Consider the following 27,338-nt stretch of genomic DNA (forward strand, 5'->3'; position numbering starts at 1 on the left):
GATTTTTGTAGTTTCAGTTACATCTTAATAATTACATATTACATGATAGTGTTATCTTAAGATTATTGCACTGTCATGTTCACAAATATTTTTTACCGTTTTTGAGATGCTAATAAAGACAAATATGGCATTCAGTACCTTGCAGAGTTCTAACGCAATCATAACATTATTTAATTTGTGATACGATCTAAAAATGCCTAGTAATAGCCAGAAAATATTCAGTGGTATTGAGCATTTGCTTTGATCCACTAGAATGAAAGCCTTGTAAAAATGGGACTTTTCACCCTGCTTTGTTCAATTCTTTTTCCCTAATGCCTAGACCCTGATTTTACATGATTAACAATTAAAGGTCCTTAATATTTATTTGGCTTTATGTTTATAAAGGGCATGCTAGTTTCATACTCATTAGAAAAAAACAGATAAGCAAAAAGAAAATCATTCGTAATCCATATCCCTGTAAGAAAATGCTGGTAAAATTTTGGTAAACATGTATGCATGTAGGTGTATATTTACACATGCAGGCACACATGTACACACACTTCTCATAAACATGTATTATAATGGATGGTCAATAAATGGGCTGAATGTAAGATGAACATTTGGAGCTTGCAGACATGGCTAGGATTTGTAATTTCCTTCCAAAGGTTTATGAAATAATCAATGTATGCACTCTTACGAGTCTTGGAAACTAGACTCCTAAAACAAAAGGTCATTTATTGAAAGGCAGGAGACAGATTTCCTCTGATTTATTTTCTTCTCTCTTACCCCATGGAATTATCCTCAAAGCATGAAATCCCAATTCAGACTGCCTTTTGAATCGTGGCTGCATTACTTGTCTTTGTCTCTGTTTGGCCAAATGTAAATGGAAATAAGTGCATCTATCTTACTTGGTATTGTAGGGCTCAAAAGCATAATGTATTAGGTGCATTATAAATTTTCAATGCATACCAGCTATTACCATTATTCATTAAACAGGTTGTTTTCCAGAGTTTTAGTTTGCAGACATAGGATAATGGTCAGATTTAACGTAGGGTTTTCTTGTTTTGTTTTGTTTTATTTGTTTTCCTAAGATGTCATATATTCTGAAAGAGTACAGTAAAATTTAAGGAGCATTATTGGGATTTCTTTATAATGTGACAAAAATAGAAATTTTGGTATCATGACTTAATGTGTTTCCTCCCCCACATACTTAGGTACATTTAAAGAACTGAGAGTAATTCAACCAACTTTTCAATTCTTTACCTGAAGACATTACGTAGCTTGCATTGTCCAACATGGTAGCCACTCGTCCAGTGCAGCTATTTTATTTAAATTAGTTGACAAATAAGACAAGAATTCCTCATTCACATCAGCCTCATTTCATGTCCTCAACAGAAATGTGGTTTATACTACTATACTGACAGAGCATATATATGTATAACATTTCTATCAGTGCAAAATACTGTATTGGATAGGACTGATATGGACAGATCTTGTTTTAACTGCTTTTGAAAAGAGCCTACAGCTTGAAATTAGATGACCTGTCTTTAGCCCTTGGTTCCTCAGATTATTATGTGACCATCAGCAGTTTACTTTGCTCTCTGATTTTTCACCCTCTTGTCTGTAAAATAAACTCATAGAGTAAAATAAGACCATTGTGTTTAAGTGTTGTTGACACACAGCCAGAGTGTTGTTAGTCCTTCCTCACAGAAGTGGCCTTAGAACATTACCCCCAAAGACCTGTACTTCAAACCCTGTTCCTTATAATTGTTTGTTTGAGTTTTTGCCAAAGTTCAAACATGAAACTCAGAGTATGTTCTTAGAGGGACTTGGCTGACCTTGGTTTCTTGTCAGTGACAGAATCCTACTGCCTCTCCTGACTTATGAGGCATCACCATCTATTTTACATTCCTTGTTGATTGGCACCTCAGTCTATCTCATTGTGTTGCCAGTTTGTAAGCATAAAAAGATAATTCTAATCCTATCTAAGACAAACATAGTTGGAAGGGTAAAAATCATGAAATATATGATAAAACTAAACAATTGCTTTTGCTCTTGATTATCTATGCTACTCATCATAACCATTAAAATGGATATGAGAAGTAGGATTATACTATGTGACAAATTGCTTCATAAGCCTGATAAAGTTCTGCATATTGAACCAGTATTAACAAAAATTGAAAAGCCAGATTGCCAGTGATTTATTGCCTTAGAAGTTTAGACATGCAATTCATGTTATTAGTTTTGAATATTTCATTTGAATAGATGAAGGGAAACTGGAGATAATGCTAATGTTTTCAGTATTTGAAATGCAAGTGTTTGAAAATAAAACTGGCAGAGGCAGTTTTATTTTCAGTAATTGACATGTACCCCAAGCTTATTTGCTAATAATAATTGAACCTTGAAACTGGAATTAAAGTAGCTATTAGAACAAAACTTTTCAGGTTATTCTTTCCAGAAATGGAGTATCTAGATTTTAGTAAAATGAAAATTATGTGCTTGGAGAATATGATAACAGTAGGCAATGCTCAATTTGACAAGTGCTAACTATTTTTGTAGTTAAAACTTTGACTAGAATGTTTATATATGTGAATGTTTATATATATGTATGTATATTTAATATATGTGTGTGTGTAGTATGCCAAAATCATCATAAAAACAGAAAATTGCTCTCAAAATACAAGATAATTTTCCTAATAGTGTTAATATACTATAACTACAATGCTTATTTTTCACTTAGTATCTTGTTGTGCACTGTTACATATATATGTATACATGTATAGTTACATATGGGTATGTGGACATAAAAGGTGTGTATATGCAGACACTTCACTTTTGTGAAGATATATTTAAAGAAGATAACCTCAGGAAAGTCAGAGAACCTGCAAAATGCGTGTCAATCAAGTACACGACAGAGCTAAATATTGGCCCCTTGAATCCAAAGACACACCTTTTGTTTTGCCTGGCTTCACGTTCATCTCTAGTTCTCAAGAGAGTTTCACCAATGTTTGGATGGGTTAAAATAGACTTTGTTAACGGGAAGTGGAATTTTGAGCCTCTTCCCCAGAGGTTATTGGAGCTAAAGAGGAATGGAGGATCCGATTTACCATCTCACTGAGGAGCTATAGTCAAGAAACCAGGCTTGCAACTTCTTGTTTTCCATTTGTACTGTTTTCTGGGTGTTCCAGTTAACCACTAGCATAATCTGTCTGAAAGGAAAAGGACTTGACTTTAGGGCAACGGACTGTCATAGAGGAAGATAAGTAGCATGAAAGACCTTTAGCCAGGGTTAGGGGAAGGAAAATGAATTATAAATGGTAGAGTAGAATATCCGTCTCTAGACAGATTGAGGCTCAGGGTCTGCTTTCAGAAAACAAAATGAAAATATAAAGAAGCATTTTCACCACAAAAGAGAAAGTGGGCTGATCTCTAGGAGGGAGAGGAGTAGGAACAAACCTGTGAGCTTTTTCATCAATTCAACACCTCAAGATTTAGGAAAGTCCAGCTCTACAAATTTTTTTGTTATAAAGTAATTGTGAAAAAGGTCTTTGACATTGCTTCTTTTTCTTTAATGCACTCTATAATTCATTGCAAAAAAAAAAGTGTATGTTTTACCTCAAATTTGGCTGTAATTGGAGTTGGCGAAGAGTTAAATAGTTCCTCAATGTGTGTTGTCATGTATGCCCATGATTTATTTTTTTTTTGTAAACTTTAAATCCTTTTGAATGCAAAATTATGACACAATTAAACACATAATACAGCTTTTAGTTTACAACATGTCATGAACAGCAAATGGGAAGGGAAGTATTTATTCATTTTGTCAAACAAAAAGAATTTTAGGACACTAATATGGTTTTTCAGAAAGGTTGGGGCTAAATATAAATTATATGTGTATGTTCATGTTCAATATATACATATACATACATATATACATATACAATATATACAATACATACAGGAAAGGCAAACAAAATCATGTGGTCCTCACATTCTCTAACTGTTTATATTCAGTATTATGAAAGCTGCTAGTGAAAGACCATGCACCTTAGTTTTTATGAATATAAACGGATGATCAAAAGTATTCCAAATAAGTGCAAATGTATAATAAGTTTGGCGTTCTTTCAAATAAATGTCACAGCATATTCTTTTCATTCTTTCTTATTTTGTTCTGAGTTCTTGTGTAAAAGATTTAAAACAAGCTGATTAAATCATTCCAGTACCATAAGAGGGAAGCAGAGAGGACAAGATTATCTCATCAGGCAGGATGAGTTAGGTCATGGTTTACCCAACCATAATTCAAGGGCTCTGTTCTCCATGGCTGGAAGCTATGGTCATGTCAAGGGTCACCCCCAAAATGACTTTTATCATAAGTTGAATCTGCTTATTCTTATAGACTATGTTTTAGTTGGTGAGTTAGAAATAGTTTTTTTTTTTTTTAAAGCATAAGGTTGTTTTAAATTCTGCCTTTTGTTGGCTTTAAAAATAACTATATTAGTTTGCATTAGATATATATTAGTGATGCTTCTGTTAAGAAGGAAAATCAGTTTATTATATTTTTTCAATAACTATAAATAAAAGTAGAATTAACGTGAAGCATAGAGATGTTTTTGAAATAAATAAGACTTTGGTAAAGAAAATGAAGGAAGGATGTGAAGTAGTGTTTTTCAAACTGGGTAAGGACATATTATTTGGTAATGAATTCAATTTAGAGGGTCTTTGACAGAATTTTGAGAATGAAATGGTAGTAAAGAGAATAAGTTAACATAGTAAAGAAAATGTTAGGGCAGTTATGATACTTAGTGGGTGCAAAAGGATCACGCTGTATTAAGATGTATATTGTTTTTCTTCTTACTATTGGCCTTGAACCAACGATAGTCTGTAAACTATTAGTATGGAATAAAGAGGATGGATTTGCTCGCTATGAAACTCTGGGAAGTTAATCTCTATAAGCCTCTTACTCATCTATAAAATGGGAATAACACAATCTACTTCACAGGATTAATGTGAGAATTAAGTGAGATGACACATTTTAAAGCTCCTAGCATGGTTCCTGCCATGTATTTGCCATGCCACAAATGGTTCCTTGTATTAGTAGTGACAGTGTAAATGATAAAACTAATTTACGACTTTTCATAACGCATTACATTATATGCTGGTTAGCTTGAGATGGCTGCAGGAGATGACAGATATTCATCAAAGGAAGTAGAATAGAGGACAAGATATGATCAAGTAGAGGTGCACTAAGGAATTACAGGCTTGTACACACCGGTAGAACTGTATTTGGTTGGGATTATTCCCTCTAGTCTAGTAACTCCTGGTTGGTTAGGAACACAGTTCAGCCCATTAGCCATCTCATCCAAACACCTCTTTTGTTGCCAAATGTACCTCAAAGGATATTTGGGGTTTACGTTCAGGTCTTATCCGGTACATGTGATCTGGTTGCAGAGACATCTCTGTAAGATGGAAATAACTGTTTAGTGGGAGTAAGTTTCAGTTTGATTATCATTGGCCAGGTAATCTGCAAGCATCAGCTGTTGGGAACAGGCCTTAAAGTTCTCTAGCCTTGTCTTAGCCACTGTGAATGGGCTTCAGAAATTAAGTATGAACCGTATTCAAACCAAACTGCAGTCATGTCTTCTTACCTTTCTAATTAAATGTCTGTCATGTTTATCCAGATTTTTGTTTATGTTCTTTTTCTCTCTTACTCATGGGCAAATTCTTTGATGGCCAAAAGGATATCTTGTTCATGGTGCTGGCAAATATTTGACACAAATACATGTTTCTATGAATGAATGATTCCTTATTATCAACATATAAATCATATTGTGACAGACTTACATTTCTTCTTTAACTTTTTTTATTATTATTAGTTTCAGGTGTACAAAACAATGTAATAGACATTTATACCCCTCACTAAGTGATACCCTCCTGCCCCCAATCTACTACCCCTCTGACATTGTATATAGTGGTTACAGTTCCAACTGACTCTATTCCTTATGCTGTATTCCACATCCTGTGGAAATATATATATATATATATATATATATATATATATATATATATGTATATAATTATATAGTTGGCATTCAATATTATTCAGCTTCAGCTTTAGGTGTACAGCACAGTGGTCAGACATCTACACAGTCCATGAAGTGGTCTCCCTAATAAGACAAATGTCCATAGGATACCCTACAAAATCTTTACAACATTATCGATTATATTCCCCAAAATGTCTTTCGTATCCCTATGGCCATCTTGGGGTTAGCAATTGTGCTTTCTAATCCCCTCACCCTCTCCTTGATAATGAGGCCAATTTTATATATCTTACCAGCTGTATAGCTGTCACTGCTTAAAGCAGAAAAAACTAGAATTGAAAATGGTTCCTGATGCAGTCAAATCTGTCTACGTCTCACCCTGGACAATAGCATCCTGACCTTAACATCCTCCAGTGGGTGACCAGAGCATTCTTAGTGTCCCCCAAACCCCCCAAATTCTCCATGGTTTACAGCAGTCATAGGATATGTCTGACTCTGCTACAGTGGAGTTCCAGAGAGTTTCGTTATCCTATGCCTAGAAATATATAGCTCTCTACGTGGTCTATGCTTTAAACTCTCTATTTCTTTGTTGGTATTTTTGTGTGAGAAAGCTGTGGATATTTTGAAGAATGTAAAAACAACATTTCTTTTCCAGGTCTGAGAATGAATAAAGGTGCCATCACCCCTCCCCGTACTTCTCCTTCAAATACGTGTTCCCCCGAAGTCATCCATCTGAAGGACATTGTCTGTTACCTGTCTCTCCTTGAAAGAGGAAGACCTGAGGATAAACTCGAATGTATGTAGTTCTTCATTTAGTTTACTTATTACCGTTGGGAACTTAAAATGACATCTACTATGGTTGTCTAGATTTTTGTTAAATAAAGTGACCTTGATTAATAATTTTGAAAAAAATTCCTCCAATTGAGAACCAGACAATTAAAGGATATCAAGAATCTATCATTTACAGGTTCTTTGTCAAGTTCCATGTATAACCAAGTATTTCTTGAGCATATTTCTCTGTCAAAGGACTATTTTTTTAAATGTTGCTCAGTTTGGTAACAAGATGATATTGGAAAGTATCCTTTGCATTGTTTAAAAAAAAGAAAGAAAGGAAAAACAACAACAACAACATTCATTTCTAGTATATGAGGAGGTCTTCCCTTTAGGCAGCAAGAGGCTTCACTGTCCACATGCAGCCTGAGTCTATCTCCCTTGGAAATCTTTCTTGAAACCTTCAGCCCTAACACTTTCTGTGCCCCGAACAAATCATTTCTCAAGTACTAACCATGAGAGTCTCATTTATAGAAGATGTCTTGGATAGTTTCAATAATTAAACAATAGCTCTGTTTGTTTTTTCTGCAATACAAGCAAGTATTTCAGATAGAAAGTTTCTATCTAGTTGCAAGGCTATCAGTTGCTCTCTTTAAGAAAATATAGTGACTGGGCTCTCTCTGGTGGCAGACTGTACTCATTGCAATGCAAGAAAAATACTTTTTCAAACATTTACTCTAAGCCTGATCATTTGTTTAGTAATCTATTCTGTCTCCAAAGCTCTTGCTAAATACAGAGCTGGTGGTGTCTTCAATAATCTGGTTAACTTAATTACATTGGATATTATTAAAATGAATTAAAAATTCTTGCTACTGAAGTGATAGTGGAGATAATGAATCCTAAATTTGTCATTTCTAAAGCAAATATAGAACATTGTGACATTTCAGAATTATGATTAGGAAGTATGTTTATTTAAATTTAATAGTAACTGTTGATAATATGTATCTTACTAATAAAAAAATTACTATAATATGCTTGAGTCACACCTGCTTTTGAGTAGGCTATATTAACATTATTCTTTAAATAAATATTTATTATTCCTAAATGTTGAATATTTGCATTTCAAAATTTATTTGTATTCCTAAGAACCTACAGAAGTCTCTCTCATTCCAAAATAAATATTAATGTTCAGTGAATTTCTATTGAAGTGACAGCCAGAGAGAAAGTTTGCTCAGGTGTTATCAGGACCATATTTGTGATGATTTTAGAAATACAAAGGCAAATATTTTTTTCCAGGTCTGAGACTGAATAAAGGCACTGTCACCCCTCCCCGACATAGTCTTTGTGTTGCAGTTTAATTCTTTTTGTAGGCCAACTGGAAGAATTTTGTTTTTAAGGTAGAATTCCTAAGAGACCTGCTTTTAGGTTCTCAATTTGAGCCTATGTATTAACAGTTTTCATCCACAATTGCAGGTAGAAGGTTGACACACAAATCTTCACAACCACTTGATGAATGAAGTCAAACCTGACCTTCCACTTTGCTCTCTTCAGTGTTATCAACCCCCTTCGCTCTGTTCTTTTTTTGAATTTTCCAGCTCTCTTTCAAGCTTATGCCAGATTCATGTGTATTATCCTTTTTTTCCTTAACTATTTCTTCAGACTCTTCTCATAGGCAGACTTGTCATGGCATGGTATTATTACTGTGATTTCCCCCGGACTCTTCAAAGTAAATGCAGTTCAATTTCAGAAGCACACTGAAATATACCTGTGTTCCAGATATGCTCTAGTTCTCTTCTCAACTGTCCTCTAATTTGAAGGACCTGAAGCTGCCCTTAGTCACCTGGAACTTGTATTTGTTTGTTTATCTGTTTTTAAATGCCAATGCCTGGCCCTTTCTGACATCAGTTAAGTCAGAATTCATTCCCCTCACCCACTTCCTGAGCAATATACAGTACTATAGACTTTCCCCTTCTGCAATTGAAAATTTACGAATTCCTAACATTCATGTGTTCTTTCATAGTTATAGATTTAAACTTTTTTTGAATGAGACTTTAAAGAAATTTTATTTAATATATACTTGCTAATTTAATATATACTTATTTCCAAAGCAATTATAACTTATTAAACACAATATAAGCTAGAGGAACGAAAAGAAGAAAAATAATTACAATTAACACAGAAATTGATATGTCCATACACCTAGTATAATTAACTTTGTATGTGAATACTGAATTTGGATTTGGATTTCCCTAATTGACACCTCCTATCTGAGTGACATGGGCATATTTAAAACAAACAAACAAACAAAAATCCTCTTCACACGTCTGTTTTCCCATCTGTAAAATTGGGATCATACCAATGTCTATGTCATATGATTGCTATCAGGATTGAATGAACCAATATTTGCTCACGTAAATTCCTTCACGTTTATTAGTTTATGTGTCTGTGAAGTGAAATAAAAGTTAAGAATCCTGTCCCTTAACCACTTCACTTCTTCCTGAATTTGCCTGCGGCTCATTGGCCTCCTCTCCCTTCAAATATAGACTGACACTATAGTCCACGATGCCAATCATTCTTTCACACTTCATTTCAGGCACTCAATTGACTTGCTTATATACTGAGGTGGTAGAGATTTACTGAAATAAAAGTGTAAGTCTATGGATCAACCCCAACTGGGTGCTTCAGTATGTCTCTGGTCATCAGCTTCTAGTTAAAAGTTATTCTAGATGCTTTGTTTCTTCACAGTTTGACCCCAACCTACCTTGCCAGTCTTGCATTCGGCTTGACTTGTGCACAAACGACGTCCCAGTCACATGGATCTACTTTTCAATCATCTGACAAATCCTGAACTTTCTCAACTTCGTGCCTTTGCTAATAATGTGCATTTGCTGGGGGTGTTCATTCCCAATGTATATTAAAGGTACACTTGAGGCCTAGCTCATATCATGAATCTTCTTGCCATGTCCAAATCAGATTGATTTTGCTCTCCCTCCTCGTACCCTTGCATGGGCACCTACCACTTGTGTGGTGAGTGTGTGTGTATTTGTATGGCTGTTTCCACAGATAGATGCTCAATAAATGATAGTTAAATGGAATTGTACTGAAGGTAATGGGTACTTGAGGACAGTAATTCAATTATTTAAAGCATGAAATAATACTATTAGGTTGGTGCAAAAGTAATTGCCGTTGAAAAGGTTAAAAATAATTGCAAAAACCTCAGTTACTTTTGCACTAACTCAATAATTTCATTTATACTGTGACTTTAAAAAGCATGATATTCACATTTGGATTAGTGTTTATAAATTATTAATGACTTAACTAGAATGATATTTAAGTTAGCTTACATTAAATTCACTGAAAATATATCACTAAAGAGAAATCAGTAGGAAAATAACCAGACAATAGATAATTGATGTGCAAATAATGAAGACTAACCTGTATGTTAGTTACTGCTATGTACAGTATTAATCTCAGAATCACTGAAATTTAATGTGAAGAGACCCTAAAGATCATGCAGTCAACCTCACTATAGTGTCAATTAAAAAGTTTAAGCCCAGAAAGACTGGTTATTAATTATACCACCAGTTTATCTATTTGTGATAAAACTCACAATTTTGACCTACTGTATAAATGCTCTTTTTATTTTGAAAAACGTCCTCTCATTGTTTTTATTGTTTTTCTCTTGTGAAAAAAGGAGAAAATAATACTGTATTATGTTAGATTGTTACCAACTCCAAGCAGCTAATATTTCTACCTCTTCCTTGAATATTTATTAAGTAGCTATTGAAATATATAAAATGGTAAAAAAAATATTGTGAATTAAATAAATACCAGCTTAAATGCCTTTTAAAATATATATTTTCTGATGTTCAATAACAAAGTCCGTATTCATGTTTTTATATTGATAACATATTATACAAGATATGAAAACACCAGGGCATATGTAATAAGATGTTCAAAGAGAAAATATAAAAACAAAAACTTGCACATCTTTTGGAAGAGAAAAAAGAATTTCCTTTATATTGCATAATATGCCTTTGCTGTGATCTTTTAACCATATTCATGTGTGGGCACATAATTGTTTCTATATAAAGTGTAATTGCATGAGCATAAAAATAGGAAAAATGTGGGTTAAACTAGCTTGTAACTTTGTAACAGGTGCCCACCTTTGGAAGCTATCCTGTTGACAGAATGATTTTAATTTTGGGCTTAAATTATTTTTGCACCTAAATATTTATATCATTATTATGTTGGTTTAAAAAATAAAATCTATTTGCTTATAGTAACTTGACTGTGGGGCCTAACTTTACTTTTAAAGTTAAAGAAAAAATAGTCTTATTATAACATTTGAAGATAGGTGTTAATTTTATCAATATTATTCAGATACAGTGTTTTGTTTTGTTTTTTTTGCATTTTTAAAGATTTTTATTAAAAATATAGCTAGCATATGTTATATTAGTTTCAGGTATACACAGTAGTTACTCAACATTTATATACCTAAAGAATTGGTCACCATGATAAGTCCAGCAACCATCTGATACTGTGCCATTTTATCACATTATATTGACTTCTTGTACATTACATCCCAATGACTGACTTGTTTTATACCTGGAAATTTGGGCCACTTACTGCCCTTCACTTTCCCTCCTCATTTAAATTTTTCAATTAAAGTTGACAGTAAATATTGTTTTATATTAATGTCAGGTGTACAACATATGGTTAGACATTTGTATACATACATCTAACACCATACATAGTTATTATGATATTATTGACTATTCCTTATTCTATACCTTATATCCCCATGACTACTTTGTAACAACCAATTTTTACTTCCTAATCCCTTTCCCTTTTTCACCCACCCCCGCAAGACCCCTCCCATCTTGCAACCATCAAAATGTTCTCTGTATCTATGAGTTTGTTTTGTTTGTTTATTTAGTTCTTCAGATTCCACATATAAGTGAAATCACATTACATCTTTCTTTCTGTGTCTGACATACTCCACTCAATACAATACCCAACAAGTCAATCCATGCTGCTGCAGATGGCAAAAACCCATTCCCTTCCATGGCCGAGCAATATTCCATTGTATATTTATATACCACTTTATCCATTCATCCATTGATAAACATCCAGGCTGCCTCCACATCTTGGCCATTGTAAACAATGCTGCAATCAACATATGGATGCATACGTCCCTTTGCAGTGTTTTGGGTATCTTTGGGTAAATATCAGGAAGTGGGATTACTGGATCCCCTCTTTGTCTTTTGTTACCGCTTTTGTTTTAAAGTCTATTTTGTCTGGTATAAGTATGCTACCCCAGCCTTTTTGTTGTTTTTGTTGTTGTTTTCTTCCATGAAATAACTTTTTCCATCCCTTTACTTTCAGTCTGTGTATGTCTTTCAATTGAAGTGAGTCTCTTGTGGCAGCGTATGTAAGGGTTTTGTTTTCTTATCCAGTCAGCCACCCTAGGTTTTGATTGAAGCAGTTAATCCACTTTCATTGAGAGCAATTGTTGATAGATATGTAGTTATTGCCATTTTACTATTCATAGTTTGATTTTTTTTTTTTTCCCCATCTTAAAGAAGTCTCTTTAGCATTCCTTGTTAATACTGGTTTTGTGGTTATGAACTCCTTTAGCTTTTTCTTGTCTAGGAAACTGTCTTTCGATTCTAAATCATAGCTTTGTTGAGTAGAGTACTCTGTTTTAGGTCCTTGGTTTTTTTTTTGTTTGTTTGTTTGTTTGTTTTTATCACTTTGAATATTTGGGCCAATCTCTTCTGGCTGGAAAGTTTCTGTTGAGAAAGCAGCTGACAGCCTTAATGGGAGCTCCATTTTGTGTCACTAATGGTTTTCCTCTTTCTGCTTTTAGGATTCTCTCTTAGCCTTTAAGCTTTGCTGTTTTAATTATAATGTGTCTTGGGGTGGGCCTGTTTGGTTTCATCTTTCTGGGACTCTCTTCACTACTGGGTGTGTATGTCTATTTCCGCCACCAGGTTAGGAAAGATTTCAGTCACTATTTCTTCAAATAGATTCTCAATCCCTTGCTTTCTCTCTTCTTCTGGTACCCCAATGATGCAAATGTTGTTATGTTTGATGTTGTCCCTGAGATCTCTTAAATTGTCCTCTTTTTTTTTTTTCGTATCTTTTTTTTTTTTTACTTTTTGCTGTTCCGATTGGGTGTTTTCTACTACCTTGTCTCCTAAATCACTTTTTCAATCCTTTGCTTAATCTAGTCTGCTGGTGATTCCTTCTAATGAATTCTTCATTTCAGTTTCTGGATTCTTTTCTTCTGACTGGTTCTTTTTCATGGTTTCTGTGTCATTTTTTATGCTTGCTATGTCTTTGTTAAAGTTCTCCCTCAGTTCCTTGAGCATCCTTATAACTGTTGTTTTGAACTATCTCTGGTAGCTTGCTTGCCTCCATTTTGTTTAGTTATTTTTCTGGAGTTTTTGCCTGTTCTTTCATTGGGGAAGTATCTCTTTGTTTTCTCATTTTGGCTGTCTCTCTGTGTTTGCTTCTATGTATTAGGTAGGGCTACTATGTCTCTCAGTCTTGCCTGGTGTCAAGATTCATTAGAGATGAGGAAGGGGATTTATACTCTTCATATTCAATGTATAGACTCACAAAATTACCCTGTCCTTGGTGTATAGTAAACCCTACTATCAGAATTCCTAAGTACCTTGAGTTCAGAATTCTTGTGGTTGGACTGCTTTAGAGCTCAAAGGTCCAATCTTCTACTTGAGTGGAGAGTTGGCATACTCAGTTGCAAGGTGTGAGGGCTAGTATTTGAATGTCTAATCTTTTTTTCATGAAGATGATCAGTTTTCAAACTCATCAGCCTTTCTGTACACATCTTTGCCTCCTTTCACTACCAGCTTAAGCTTATATTTCTCTATTTCTGTTAGTCACCATGTATTTTTGAGCTTCTACAATTTGGTTATTCTTTTCTTCTCAGATTTTTTTTGTGCTTGTAGATTAATGCTTATTTCATCCCTTACTGTTACTATTGTGGCACTTCAATGGAAAGCCAAGATAAGTATGTGTGTTCAATACTTCATATTTTACATGACCCCACTACAATTTTAAATTAGGAAAACTACTTATCTCTAAAAATTAAAATCCTAGAATTTGTCTCTATTATCCAGCACCAAATAAAACTTTTATTCTTGATTTAGACTGGGGAGCCTTAGAGTAAATGATACATAAGGCTCAATATATGTTTGCTATTTTTATTATTGCTATTATTGTTGATTAAAGTTTTCCAACTTTCTTCCTTGATACATTAGTCAGAATTCATAGACAGCCATTAACTCCTATTAATGTGTTTAGAAAATAATTATGTGAAACGTATTTGGGGTTTTCCTTCAGGCAATAGTGAACTAATTGTTTTCAGACCAGCTTTCTCTACTGGAAACATCTAGAAAATTTGGACACAAGAACGTGTATATATATATATATATATATATATATATATATATATATATATATTTCAGATTATATATATATACATATATATGTAATCTGAAATTTTCAGGGAATTATTAAGACAAGTTGCACTTGTGGGTCAAATTACTGAGGGCAAAGGCTGGATTTTGACACTGTTTTTAAATTGTAAATTCTTACAATTACAACTGAGAGAGGCTGAGCAGCTGAACAGTTTTGAAAGATTGGTCTTGGGGAAAAACATTTGAATTTCAGGGTCTTTCTAATAGGTATGTAATGGTGTCTAATTGTGGTTTAAATTTTCATTTTCTTTATGATTCATGATGTTCAGCACTTCGTTATGATTGGCCATTAATGTATTTTCCTTTTTGAAATATTTGCTTTTTTTTTGCCTCTTTGTTTATTGGATTGTTTGTCATTTTATTACTGAGCTTTGGGATTTGTTCATATATTCTGGTTCTGTGTCAGATGTGTGTTCTGAAAAATTTTCAAGTGTGTAGCAGGCTTATATTATTTTCTTTCTTTTTTCTTTGTCTTCTTCTATTTTTTTTTTTTTGCGTGTGTGTGTGTGTGAGCAAAAGTTCTAATTTTGATGACATTCAATTTTTTTAATTATTGTTTTGTCATTGATGATTCTTGTTGGATTACCTTAATGTTGTGAAGGTGTTTTTCTATATTTTCTTCTAGAAGCTTTATAGATTAGTTTTAGTGTTACAGAGTTGTTTTTTTAAGTCATAGCTTGTTCTAAAGTTCAAAATCATTTTGACATAATATTTATGTTTAGCATGAAGTAAGAGTCAAGGTTATTTTTTCTATATGAATATCCATCTAGTTCCATTGCCATTTTTAATAGGATTTCCCTTATCTCATTTAATTATTTGGGGATTCTTGTTCACCATGTGTCTGTGGATCTCTATCTGGACTCTATTCTCTCCTGTTGTTGTATTTGTCTGCCCTTAAGCCAGAACTTCACTTTCTTGATTACCCTTGACTTTTAGCAACCCTTGAGAAGTCAGGTAATGTAAACCTTCCAAATTTGTTTTCCCTTTTTGAGGTTGTTTTGGGAAGTCTTAGCCTTTTTTATTTCTGTATAAATTTTAAAATTGGCATGTCAATTTCTAAAACAAAGCTGAAGTTGAACAAAGTTAGAGGGTATGTTTCATTGCATATCAAGATATTTAAAAAAAAAATCTGTAGTAATTAAGACAGTGTGGTATTGATGCAGTAATAGACAAGTCAATGGAACAGAATGGAGAATCCAGAGATTGACCTCAACCTATATGGATACTTGATTGTGACAAAGTTGGCACTGCAGAACAGTGAAGATTATCTTTTCAGTAATTGGGTATCCATACTATTCCTTTTCCTATTGTAACAAATCACCCCTAAAGCGTAGTGGTTTAAGACAACAGAATTCATTTTATTATCTCTCATTTTTATGTCTGGAAAAAGCTTAATTGGGCATTTCTGACTATAGGTCTCTCATGTAACTGCAGTGAGACAGGCTAGAACTGGAACAGTGGGGTTCTGGATTATGCTGGGAACATGCAAGCCTATCTGGACAATGAACATATGGACATTAGCTCAATCTCACTAGTAATCAGGGAAATGAAAATTAAAACCTTAGTGACATACCACTACACCTTCAGCAAATTAGCTTAAATTCGATGGGCATTACCCAGTGTTGGTGAGGATGTAGAGCAAGTCAAACTCTAATAGGCTGCTACTGAGAATCTAGTTGGTAAAACCACTTTGAAATGTTTGGCAATATTACTAAAGGTAAACATTTGCAAATTCCTTGACCCAGACATTCCTTTTACCCGTTGATAACCAACTGGCAAATGTTCATCTGAGCATAAACTCCATTTACAATAAAGTTTATAGAAATAGCAAATTGGAGACAACCTAAACATTGCTCAAGTTTAGAATGAATACATTGTGATATTTTTATACCTTAGAATAATATGCAGAAAATAGGTGAGTGAATGTTACACTAGTACAGATAAAGATCAGAAACATAATATACAATAAATGATGTTAAAATCAAAAGAGTGCATATAGAAGTCAGAAGAGTGCTTAACTTTGGAAAGGGGAGTGGAAATAACGATGGGGGAACATTTGTATTATGAGAGGGGTTCAGTTGTATTAGCAATCTTGTATTCCTCGACTTGGATAATTAGTTTCATTGGTGTGTTCACTCTGATGATTTGTTGAATGTTGAACTTCTCCATAAGTGTAATGCTTCAATAATATGTTCATTTTTAAAAGCTAATGTTTAGTGTATCATGTCATGGGAAACAGAGAAGCAGGTTAGTGTTTCATTATTTTTAATAAAGCAGGTTATTACTATTTCTTAAATGATATTAAGGAACACACAGAATCATTAGGCGGAGAACCAGATTTGGAGGCTACTTCTCCAGAAACAAAGCAAAATTAAGAATAAATTGTACTGGGGAAAAAATAAAACAAAACAAAACACCATTGCTGCCTCTCTGAGCACAGATCCCCTCTCAATGCCAACACCCCTGACACGTCCAGGACCCTGGATGCTGTACCTCCAGTCACAGCTACTGCTGCTGCTGCTGCCTGCTGTCACCAGAATGGATTCTGTGTAGGTCCTTGTTTCTTGGGTCACTAGCATCTGATTGATCATCTGGACTTTTGCTTCTGATTGGTAGAGCCTGGGTCATGTTACAAGTCTACCTTCAAGTCAGGCTAGTAAAGGAAAGGTATCTGGTGTTTCATCTATGACTGTGCTTTGTAAAATGTGGCTTTCACAACATAGTAAGAAGTTTCAGATATTGCCAGAAATGAACGATAGTTACTCACACGCACACCCCACTTGTGTGTATGTCTTCAAGCTCATGTTTCTAGCAGGGTTTACCAATAGGTATAAAGTTCCCATACATCTGAGCGGCATGAAATGGTTTAGCAGTCTTTTACTTTCATAAGGATTCACAGAATTACAAGTGTCCCTCCTTCTAACATACAGTTAGGCTTTCATAAGTCTTTGCCTTGTTCCTGGTACTTAACCTGTTCTCTGAGTGGTGTGTGAGTCCTTGCCATTGACAAACATATTTTTACCATTTTCTGCTATACTAGAAAATCTTGAAATGGTTAGTATCCATGTTGTGATAGTTTTTTTTTTTTTTCCCTTGTTTCCCTTTTTGGATTTTACTCTCATTTATTGAGTATGTGAGACAGAACAATCATCATGGGTTGCAAATAAAGACATTTATGTCTATTAGCCAGCCTAGTATTTCCCTTAATTCAATAGGTACACATTTCCCCCTTACATTTTAACATCTTTAAAGTATGTTTGCATTTTCAATACATAGAGCAGGATAGATTGGCAGCATTTTTTTTCCTTTTAGTGATGTGCAGACACATTCAGTATCTTATAAAGAGTCATATCTTAGAATTGGTGAAATATAATAATGCTTTTTAAATAGAAATATAAAAATTAGTTACAAATATATGTTCAAGTTCATTGCATAGTTGTATCTCCTAGTTATCAGTGTCTTTATCTAATATTAAGACCTCAGACATCAAGATTCTCCAGGAAGTTAATACAAACCCAACACAAACCCTCACTTCCACTCCTCTATTTTTACAGCTGTGTCGTTCTTCTCTGTTTATCTCAAATCGACACCTGCAGTCTCTGCAATAGACTCCTGGTGGTGTGGGAATTATACAAGGGAATCCCCAGGCCTGTCGTGGACCTCTGTCATCTGCATTCCTGAGCTCAGTGCCACAAAGCCAACACTCCTTTTCTTTACTTGATTAAAGAGCGGTTTCCCTATGAAACTACATCTCAGATTTAAACAACTGCACCATTATAACCATGATAATTATGCAGTTTATATCTTGTCATCCTCTATCAGAAAAATTCCCTCCTTTGACACTAAGCTTTTCTTTCCCATACTGCTTGGGGATCAATCAAACAATGGCTTGTATTTGTGTAGTGAACTATGGCTTTTGATATGCATTTGTGTGTATCACCTCACTTAATTTTCACAACAAATGTATATCTTATGATAGGGTGATTATTCTCATTTTACAGAGAAGAAAACAGTGTTTGACTAAGCTCATGCAATAGTGGATGGTGGATTCCAAATTATAATTGATTTCCAAACCTCTGAGTCACTTGTTTTTTTCTTATTCGCTCTGCCCTTTAATATCCCGTCTATCTTCTCCTCTACTATTTTTAAATTGCCATTTACTGCTCTTGTAATAAAGAACTTTAAAAGCAACAGTACATTTTAGTGTTTCATAGATATGTAACAAAAATTGATAGACTTTATATCTGGTAGCCAGTATTTTTATTAACTGATTAATTCCTTTTCAGTTTAGCTTGAGAATGATCTCACTAATCACTTGCTTTGAGTAAGGGAGGGATTTAGTATTTGTTTTCAACAGAAAATAAAATGTAAAGAATATGCCTTATCATAACACTGATCTTACTCACCTATAATCTTTTTTTTCAACATCTCTTTTATTTCTAGTTATGTTTCGTCTCTATGACACGGATGGGAATGGCTTCCTGGACAGCTCGGTAATTTTTTTCTTCAGATTTTCACAGAAAATTTCAAAGTAGTTTGTTCTGAAAAATGCAATGAATAAATTTATAGCTATTACCACAGAAGATGCACTTAATATAGTTTTCATGCACTCACACGGCATTTTTATCATCTGACTTTTTAAAAGAGTGTGATCTGAAGAAACTTAGGATTACAGTTGTTGTATTGAATAATTTTACTACAAAAAAAGTGACTTTTTATACACTGAAAGATAAAAAGGACTCCAACCTTGTCTGAATAAAACATGAGACGGTTGAGGCCATTGATCTAAAAAGAAAAATAAAATTATGAGATTTGACACTACAGAAAATAACAAGAATGAAAGTAGAATTTAAAGGAATTATATAATCAACTTAATCATTTCATTATTTTCCCACTTTTTGAAAGTATTCTTAATCATATATGCTTTTGAAATAGCTAAATACATCTACAAATTGCTTTGACAAACTTCCCTTTTTAAAATTTCTCATCCAATTTTAAATGCAACTTGTTCATGCTATAGTTTTAGTTGGAGAAAGCAATAGAGGAAAAATACCATCTCTGTATGATTTAACTGAAAGGAATAATTAAAGGTTTATTTTCTTTCTAATATATGCAAATCATTAACAGTTTTCAGAAAAGTAGTTAGACTCAGTTCTACTGCACAAATTAGTGCCTCCTGTAAATCTGTCTCAGGCTCCATCCAATAATGTATTTCATACTTGCTAATAACATTTTGCATATTACTTCCTGTTCTATAAAGGAAATATAAGGCTATTAATAAAAAAGCAAGTGTCAGATTATAGAAATTTTGAAGTGCACAGGTATCTCAAAACAAAAGTTTTGATATATTTAATGTTGATTAAAATAAACATTATTTCTGGTAATGAGTTTCTCCATCACCTGATGTCCCTCCCTACGGCAGAACTCCAACAGACTTTTACAAGCAACGCAATGGAGTTGGGACATACTTTTGTAATACTGAGGAAGATAATGATGCATTAACTTCTCTGGAGAGCAAGAAAAACATATAATTCCCACTCAGGAAAATGAACACCAGTCTGAATTGATGATCTGATTGTGGGAGTTGTTATGTTTAAGTCTCTATCTTTTCAAATGGTATTATTTTTAAGTGCCTACTAGTGTTCAGTTTTCTGTTTAGGAATATTAAGCTGCATGATACATTTGCTCATTTTCTGGTGGCATTTGACAGCTAGGAGTTTAAATTTCTCCTAGGTCTTTCAATATGCTTATTGTAGCACTTCTGACTACACTAATGCAAATTATATTTTTACTGCAAATTTGTTTTATTTAATGTTTCTTTTTAATTAAATTAAAAGGGTGTTTCTTTAGTACTAGGCTTTTAGCCATGGGTTGGCAGCTGATTTGAAAATTCAGTCAAATGCTTTTTTTGGTCTTTTCCATTTTTTTGTTAACATATAGTATATTACTAGTAATATCTGTGACTATATTCACAATATTAAACAATAAATTGGGGATAAATACATTTGTTTTTTATTAAGCTAGTCTTTTTTATAATTAAAGCTCTGGATTTAATTTCTATCTATGTTTTCTTCCACAGAACTTACTGCCCAGTATAAATCCTTCAATATGAAGTTGAAATTGCACCTTCTAATGTTATTTGTCTTAGAAATTGAAAGGTGTAGCCATTCACATATTAGAGGCAAAACAGAGGAAAATTGATACTTTGAAAAATGACCACTATGTCTATTAATACTAGTTAATGTTTATAGATCACTTGCAATATGCCAGACAAGATGAATGAATTTTATATAATAGCATGTTTAATCTTTGCAGCAACTCTACAAACTAAGCAAGATTAGAATATTAAAAATAATACTTTTACTGATGAAGAAACTGAGTTTTAGAGAGGTTAAGAGACTTATCTAATGTTGCATGCCTTCATAATGATCCACAAAAATTAGTATCCGCTCCTGAAATCATAAAGTCCCTAAATCCAGGGACTTTAATTATTCCAAACCATTAAGGTGTAAGCAAAAATGGAGTAGGTGTAGGATTAGTAACACACACACACCTATTATTTCAAGGGATTTGTGTTTACATTTTTTCTTATCTGTAATAAATAAACATATTTATATTTTATTGTTTCTGGAGCAACCTTTGTTACATAAATGACATTTTCATGATTAGATCTTTTCTGAAGAGTGTGAAAATAGCTTTTATTATAATAGTTTTTCAGAGGGATCCATGACTTCCCCCCAAAAAGCACTTTACCATAATCTATTTTCATACTATAAATGTTAACTACATTTATTAGATCAGAGATTTGAGTAGAATAATCTTTGATTAATATATTTTGAAGCCTTGTTATTTTATACTTATATTTTAAATTATCATAGTATTAAACACCACTTTTAATTATATCATTTACTACGTTTAAAATTACTAATATTTACAATGTATCTTTAATTTTTTTCTGGAGAGAGGGAAAAATTAAAGCATTAAATAACGAGGTTTGAAAAAAATGTTTTAATTTATTTAGCCAAGCCGTATGTATTTACTAGCAGCTCTTCAAGAGTTGATATTTGAGCAGAATAATGTGAAAATTCAAATTAAAATTCTATCCCCTCAAAAATAAACTCTACATGTATTTAGCCTTGCAATCATGACCCTGAACACTCCCTATTATCCTAATGTATGGCTGCCACAGTGGATATACGTTCTCAGTGTATCAGAAATAAAAATAAACCTCTCAGTTGCCCTCAAACATTTTCTTCCACCCTTCCACACCTGCTTTCAAGCCAAAAGGTCAGGAGACGCCATGATTTAAAAATCACATCTTGTGAAAATATGCCTGCTCCCACTTTTATCAGCTGTTCCTTTCCAAAGAAAGAGTTTCTTCCTTAAAATCTTCTACTGGAAGAAACTCTTTCTTTGTCTAGTGTGCCCTCTCCTGGTGAAGATTTCTAGACAAAGTAAAAAGTAAATTTATTTTTGGACTCTTCATGTATAGTTCACCAAACCTTTTAAAAAGATATATTTATATTTAATTATATAAATATATATATTATATATATATATATATATATATATATATATATATATATATATAATTTTTGAGCTACAGTTTGAATAAAATAATTATTGCAAGTCAAAGCTAGAGTATTTACTAAGACTTTGTATTCATTTTCTCTCCTCTCCCTTCCTCTCTGTCTCTCTCTCTTCTCCAGGAGCTAGAAAATATTATCAGTCAGATGATGCATGTTGCAGAGTACCTTGAGTGGGATGTCACTGAACTTAATCCAGTAGGTATATGAATGACTAACTGTTGGCTAAATTCTAGAAGGCCCCTTTGTCTTTTGTCTTTTTTGGAACGCTAATTTATTACTGTCATTTGATTTTTTTTTTATTTTTGATAACTTTTAAATTACTCTTTCTAATCAGTAGCCAAAGTGGATTCTGAACAAGTAACGGCGTGTGTGGTGTTCTGAAGCTCTTAGCAGTGGCTTTTGCTTTTCTTCCTCATGGAAATTAATTTGAGTGGTGGTCCTCCATACATGTAAATTAACAGAAGCTGCTCATGGACACTGTCACATTGTCACCATGCCATCAAAAAAGTCAGAATTGGTATATGTTTTTGATCTCTATGATTTTCCTTATATGGGAATGGCTAAAATAATCATTCTAAAAGAGGATGAAGGTGATTAAGAAGATGATGAATGATACTTTACTGTGTATAGTTCATTGTGCTAGCTTTTGTATGTGTGTTATTTAATGCTCGCAGCTCTCTGAGGTAGATACTACTATTTTATTCATTTTACACATGAGAAAATTGAGACTCCAAAATCGTCCAAAGCTGTTCAGCTAAATAGAGCAAGGAAATTTTAATTAAATCAACTAAAGAAGTACCTAACAATGCATATAAAAACATAAAAACTTCTTATTTTTAATAGAATTATACCAAAGATACAACATAATTCAGATGTATATTAAAACGTAGTTTACTAGGAATTTTTACTTTAGCCACAGTTTCGGGGGAAAGATAATAAGTGTTAGTAATTTCAGTTTATTTTTGAAAAGGACTAAGTTTAGCGAATTGTACATGAATCAAATAAATACAAATCAATTTTATTCAAATGGTTTGTATTTTATATGAATTCAAAAAAGCCTGTTCTTTAAGCACTGTTCACAATTACACAGTTATCAGCGTGATAATGGCATGAATAGGCATGAATATGTGATGTAAGAGTTCTGATGGCATTTCCCTTGCTTTGGAAATCATTGCCAGGAGAGTACAACAAAGTAATGTGCATTGTCATGTACAAAGGAGGACACCATTCTTACTGGGAAATGGCTTTTCCAAGTTTTAGCTCAACTGTTTTTTGTTTTTTTTTTCTTTTTTTGGATGTGAAAATGCACAGGCTGTGCTGTGCATATGCATGGCAGATGTTAACAATGTTGCAGTTTGTCTATGGAATGATAAAGTTTATGGTAACATGTATTTAATTAGAGGAATACTGCTTGGTTCATCTTAATACTATTTTTGCTGAAATCGAGGGACTTCCTATAAATAAGGTTGCCCTTTTTGGTTATGTTAATCTAACACAACTTTCTCCATCCTGCTCACCTTAATACCTGTGAATATTATTCATCTATCCATAAAACCTCTTCTCCTCACTGGAGTGAAGGAAGGAAGGGGGATCTTGTTATCACCAGCTTTCAAAGCAGAAGTGGACACCACCACTTCCCCCTAAAAATATTTGGGAGGTGTGTGGCTTGGATTTGAGAAAAGGTGTTCTAGATTCTCTAAGGAAGGGACCAGTCGGTGGCCAGGCAGTCTAATTATGATAAATAATTGATGGGAAATACATAATAAACTATGTAGCATTATTTGTCTTTTTGTGGCACACACAGGTAAGTCTGCCACTTCTATTAAGTGATATAAATAGTAGAAAGTCAAGTAAAAGACTTCCCTTGTGATTGTGTTTGCTGTCAAATAACTGCCTCACCCTGCCTGATGATTCAACAGCTCTCCCCATTTGAAACAAGTGTGTGAATTTGTACACACTGTCAGACCCTGATAAACTTGGCATACGTGAACTAAGAGAATTGAGCATTTGAGGTTGATGGCAATTGGTAGGGAAGATGTTCTTGGAAGGGATTAAAAAAAAAAACACAAGCAAAAAAAACTTACCCAAGCTCTAGCATTAGATTTATTAGGTACAAAATGAAAGCATCAGGCATCTGAAACAAATGCTCTGTGTTTTAGTTATCATCTCATTTATTCCTTTCTCATAGTTCACCAGGTTGCCTTCAAGGGGCAGGACATTTTAATGAAAGCTTATGCCATTTGCCAAATTTTAAATAATTTCCCACTGTGTTTCAGTTTGAGAATAATGGAGTAATTATTTCACCACCATTTTGTTCCAAAAAGTCTCTTTCTTTCCAATACCTATTTGTTCCAAAGGAAAATAATCTGATTTTCAAACACTTTCTGAAGTAAGATAGTCATCCACCAAGTTCAGGGAATTGTAGGCAAACAACACTTCTATCAACATATTAAGTATTTCGTTTTATTGCACCTTTTCAAATTTTTGTTCCAATGCTCTCTACACTTCTTTCTTTTTCCAAATTGATTGAAATGTCCATATTAGAGAACAGTGGCCACTTTCTTCACTGAAGTTCTACCATGTTTGCCATTTAGATGCAATCAGATGGCAAGTACTTTGCATTCCCAGTGGCCAAGGGTAGTATATTTAGAGCTCATCTATAATTTTTGCTAATATAACACTAAGATCACCTATATCACACTTTCTATATATGCTAGATGCTTTTCGAGGATACTGATATTAACACATTTAACCCTCACCACTACACTTTGAATTGAATACTGATACAAGGGCTGTAAAACCAAGAGATAAATGTATTACCAGCACACACTGTGGACAACATTTTGGGACACTGTGCAACTCATCTTTAGAAAATAAATCTAGTGAAAAATGACTTGATTGTTTAACTTCTTGTCTCTATTAAGTTGTAATAAGCAATTAAAAGCAACATAATTCCCCCTCCTCTTACCATTTAGCAAAGAATTATTTCAGCTCTTTGCCGTGAAGTTAATTTGTTCAGACATTATCTGGCATATATTTGAATTAAAAAAATAATCTGGAGGAAGCAATTAAAGACCATTTGTACTCTTACATTAAAGATCCCTTCTTGTTTTACCTGTATCATTCAGTGACAACATATTGAAAAGTTCAGCAATTATTTCTAAACGACCTGTGAAAGTAGTTAGGTTCTGGAAATCACAGCAAAGCCTAAAACTGTATCCTCAGTAATAGGATTATCATTGTACAAAGTTACGTAGATATTTATCTCAACTCTCCACTTAGCTGCTAGTCACAGTTATGACCAATTCAATGCAATGCTTTGTTATATCATATGAAATTGATTTTATTGATTTATTGTAAGTTTTTCCTCTCTTCCTCTACTTCAGATCCTCCATGAAATGATGGAAGAAATTGACTATGATCATGATGGAACGGTCTCTCTGGAGGAATGGATCCAAGGGGGAATGACAACAATTCCACTTCTTGTGCTCCTGGGCTTGGAAAATGTAAGCACTTACACAGAGGGGGTGCCGTGGGGGTAGTCAGTGGGTTCTCTGCTGTACATTTCAGTTGTAAATTGATCTGGCCATTTTCTCCCATTAAGCATGTAGTGAGTGCCTGGAACTTTTAATAAGGATGTCACAGTGCAATTTAACAATAACTACTTATGTAGTAATAGTTGTCACAAACATACTGATTCATTTTAGGTATTAACTTACTATTTAATACATAATTTCTCTCTTGTTTCCTGGATTTAAAGTGTAATCTAGTTTAAAAAGTGATTGACCTTCTCATTTTATCTAATACAGGAAACTCCCCAATATTATTGCTTTCTGTGGTTCTTCCTCCCATTCCACATCCCCCCTCCCTATGAAGATGATCTATTTAATTGATAACTAATACTCGGAGGAGCCAATTATATATTGAAGTGGTTGAGTGTGTGTGTGTGTGTGTGTGTGTGTGTGTGTGTGTGTGTATTTTTTTTTCCCCCTTACATATCAGCAGATCAGATCAGCCATTCATTCTAAGTCTGTCAAACACTTTCTTGTATCAGTGCCTCTGGTGGTAATTAAATAACTGGTTTGGGGGAATAAAATGGATGAATTTATTTTCAGATGTGATATAATATTGACTTTGACACCAAATCTTGCTGCCTCCATCTTGATGTTAATTTCAGTAACAGTTAATTTAAAAAATTCAATGAGTCAGTACAAAATTTTTGTTTTTAGCGTTAATAATTAAGCAAGAATTAACTGCATCATGCATGTAGGAAAATGTGTACTTAGATTCAAAGAGCATTTCTAATGGAAAGCACATATAATAGTTAGAATTTTGAGATACGAGAACCTCAGTACTCATCACTTTCTGCTGACCCCAACACGTTTCATGCTTATTACCAGCAATACCAATTTTGCAGATTTAAGGCTTTACCACAGTTACTCAAGATACTGATTTTTTAAAAGTCACCTCTTAAAAAATCTTACAGTCTGTGTTTGTAAAACATGTGAGAGTACATACAAACATGTTTCTACATATTTACATATGGGTTGGGGAAATATATAAATGGGCTTCTTTAGCATTTGTCTCTTTTTCACTTGGATCTTCAAATTCTCTTACATTGAGGTTAATCTTACCCTTCATGAGGTGTATGTATGAGATTTTAGACATGGCCAGAGGAAGTAAAGAAAAATTACTAATAGATGATATATAGGAAATTGCCCTTAACATAAAAAATTCTTAAAACAAAAACTGAATATATAGATCTTATTGTTAATAGATATACAGAGGGTGCAAAAAATTTATACACATTTTAAGAAAGGAAAACTGTATTAAAATTGTAATACTTAATAGATACTAATAACAAAATTGAATACAAGTCACGTTTGACTTCTGCAGTTACAAGAGGTGCTCAACGTGGTTACTATCAGTGTCCAGACACTTCTGATTACGGTGAACTACTGCTTGAGCAACGCTGACCAAAGTGTCCACTTGTATACATTTTTTGGCATCTCTGGTATATATGTCTACATTTTGAAAATTAATGAAGTCATCTTTCCTTATATCTGACTTTTCTTATACTATAGATAACCTAGTATCTTTTTGTAATAATTTATCCTGTACCTCTGTATTGTAAATGTTTACTTAATCATTTAATATATCTTCTGACAAAAAAGAATGTGTAAATCAAACTATTAGGAGAAAATACAAGGAAATTGACAAAATGTGAACATTTTAAGGCTTAGCGTATACTCAGTATACTAAATCAAGCATACAAAAATAGTTGTCAAATGATGTCAAAAAGTGTTAATACTAATAATGGAAGGGAATTTTGTATTTTTAAAGTGAAATTTTGTTTATTATAAACATTTATGGAAATTCTAGTATGAGACAATGAAAGAAGATGCAGAAATCAGTCACTGAACCATTTGGTCATTGGTGAATCGGATAGGAAAGTG

At 33.5% G+C, this 27,338-nt stretch overlaps 1 protein-coding gene across 4 annotated transcripts in view; it reads left to right on the forward strand.

Moving 5' to 3' along the window:
* The window catches only part of DGKB (diacylglycerol kinase beta), a 647,688-nt gene that overhangs the window by 158,185 nt on the left and 462,165 nt on the right, over positions 1–27,338 (forward strand). For all 4 annotated transcript variants that reach the window (XM_019727049.3, XM_074340800.2, XM_074340802.2 and 1 more), the window contains 4 exons: positions 6,670–6,810; positions 18,737–18,786; positions 22,003–22,077; positions 25,269–25,388. In XM_019727049.3, coding sequence (XP_019582608.1) covers positions 6,670–6,810; positions 18,737–18,786; positions 22,003–22,077; positions 25,269–25,388 — 386 coding nt within the window. The remainder of the gene's footprint in view (positions 1–6,669; positions 6,811–18,736; positions 18,787–22,002; positions 22,078–25,268; positions 25,389–27,338) is intronic.

Source organism: Rhinolophus sinicus, chromosome 4 (assembly GCF_057876585.1).
Source record: "Rhinolophus sinicus isolate RSI-liver-muscle chromosome 4, RSI-T2T, whole genome shotgun sequence".
In the NCBI taxonomy this organism is placed as follows: domain Eukaryota; kingdom Metazoa; phylum Chordata; class Mammalia; order Chiroptera; family Rhinolophidae; genus Rhinolophus; species Rhinolophus sinicus.